This window comes from Mesitornis unicolor, unplaced genomic scaffold (genome assembly GCF_000695765.1).
Source record: "Mesitornis unicolor isolate BGI_N332 unplaced genomic scaffold, ASM69576v1 scaffold5485, whole genome shotgun sequence".
NCBI lineage: Eukaryota > Metazoa > Chordata > Aves > Mesitornithiformes > Mesitornithidae > Mesitornis > Mesitornis unicolor.
The window spans coordinates 8,234-9,606 of NW_010183333.1; the positions used below are offsets into that span (position 1 = coordinate 8,234).

Sequence of the window (1,373 nt, forward strand, 5' to 3'; positions counted from 1 at the left end):
TGACTTGGAGCGTGAGAGACTTCAGATTGAGAAAGAGCGACTTCAAATTGAATGGGAGAAACTCAGGCTAGAGACTCTGCATGCTGAAAAACCTGCCCTGGAAAATGACCTCACCCAAACAGAAAAGCCCATCATGCAGCCTCTGGATCTAGAAACTGAAAAGTTAAAACTTGAAAAAGAACGTTTGCAGTTAGAGAAAGAGAGGCTGCAGTTCCTAAAGTTCGAGTCAGAGAAGCTGCAGATCGAGAAGGAGCGCTTGCAAGTGGAGAAGGAGCGCCTTCGAATTCAGAGAGAGGGTCACTTGCAGTGAACCTCTCGACTGAAGCTTCAACAGTAGTGTTCTAATATTTGTAAAATAGAGGTAGTTCTTTTCTTAATACTGAAACTGTCTTAGAGGCTTAACATTCGTCTGTTTAGAGCTGAATGTTGATGTTAAACTAAAAAAAAAAATAGTGCTCAATATGTCAGTGTGCCTACATAAATGAGCTTATGTGTGAAATTGCTTTTCAGTGTATCAGAGCTAAGTGTTCTCTTGTCTTCAGTATTGTGTTGTATTAGTTCAATGTTCTCCTCTCATATACACACTGAGAAGAATCAAGGCTGAACCTTATACTTTTTTCTGTAGTAACAGTAGAGAAGGATCAGAGTAAATCGACATATGTTGTGAGGGCATGGTACTGATGATAACCCACACAGTAAATAAGTTAGACAGAACACAGTAACACAGAGTCATGATGTGATTGAGTCATTGAACTTAATTTCCCCTTTTGACTTTTTTTTTCTACCCCCACAATTTGAAAAAGAGTTCAAGAGTTATCTAAAAGTTAAAGTACAAGTTAAATTCACTGCAGTTGTGTTTACTGTTGTTCCATGGCTTGAACTGAATGGGCGTGCAGAAAATAGTGTTCTTCCTTTTGCATGAAGTATTTGTACTAGATGAAGTTACACATCAACCATACCTCCTGTGAGCTGGACTGTTGGTTGCACCAGGGCATTAATAATGCAAGGTGGGATGTAGCACCTGTCTTAGTATAGAATAGGGACTTACCGATTGATCAGGCATGTTGTCTGATGAGTCTGCAATGACCTCCTGAAGTAAACTGCTAGACCTCGTTTATTCCTTGAAAGACAGGAACTGGTGATGGGAGTCTCGGGACTGGAGATGCAGAGGCTGAGCACGGACTCAGGAGCACTGAGCTTGGACACCAGCGCTTTTGATGCTAGTTCTACCTGACCAGTGCTGAGGTCATGTGTGGGAGGCAGCCAGAAGAGGCTTCTCTGTGTGTGTGCTTTAATTGGACAAACAGAAATGGTCAGTGCTGAAGGCTGTCAGTATTTTTTGTAAGTAATGTATCCATTTAAAGTAATTTAAA

At 41.1% G+C, this 1,373-nt stretch overlaps 1 protein-coding gene across 1 annotated transcript in view; it reads left to right on the top strand.

Moving 5' to 3' along the window:
• Positions 1-310, top strand: part of MSANTD4 (Myb/SANT-like DNA-binding domain containing 4 with coiled-coils) — a 2,895-nt gene extending 2,585 nt beyond the window's left edge. Inside the window, exon 2 of the mRNA XM_010184083.1 lies at positions 1-310. This exon is cut by the window's left edge and continues 281 nt beyond it. Within this exon, the coding sequence (XP_010182385.1) occupies positions 1-310 (310 nt within the window).
• The last annotated feature ends 1,063 nt before the right edge of the window (positions 311-1,373 follow it).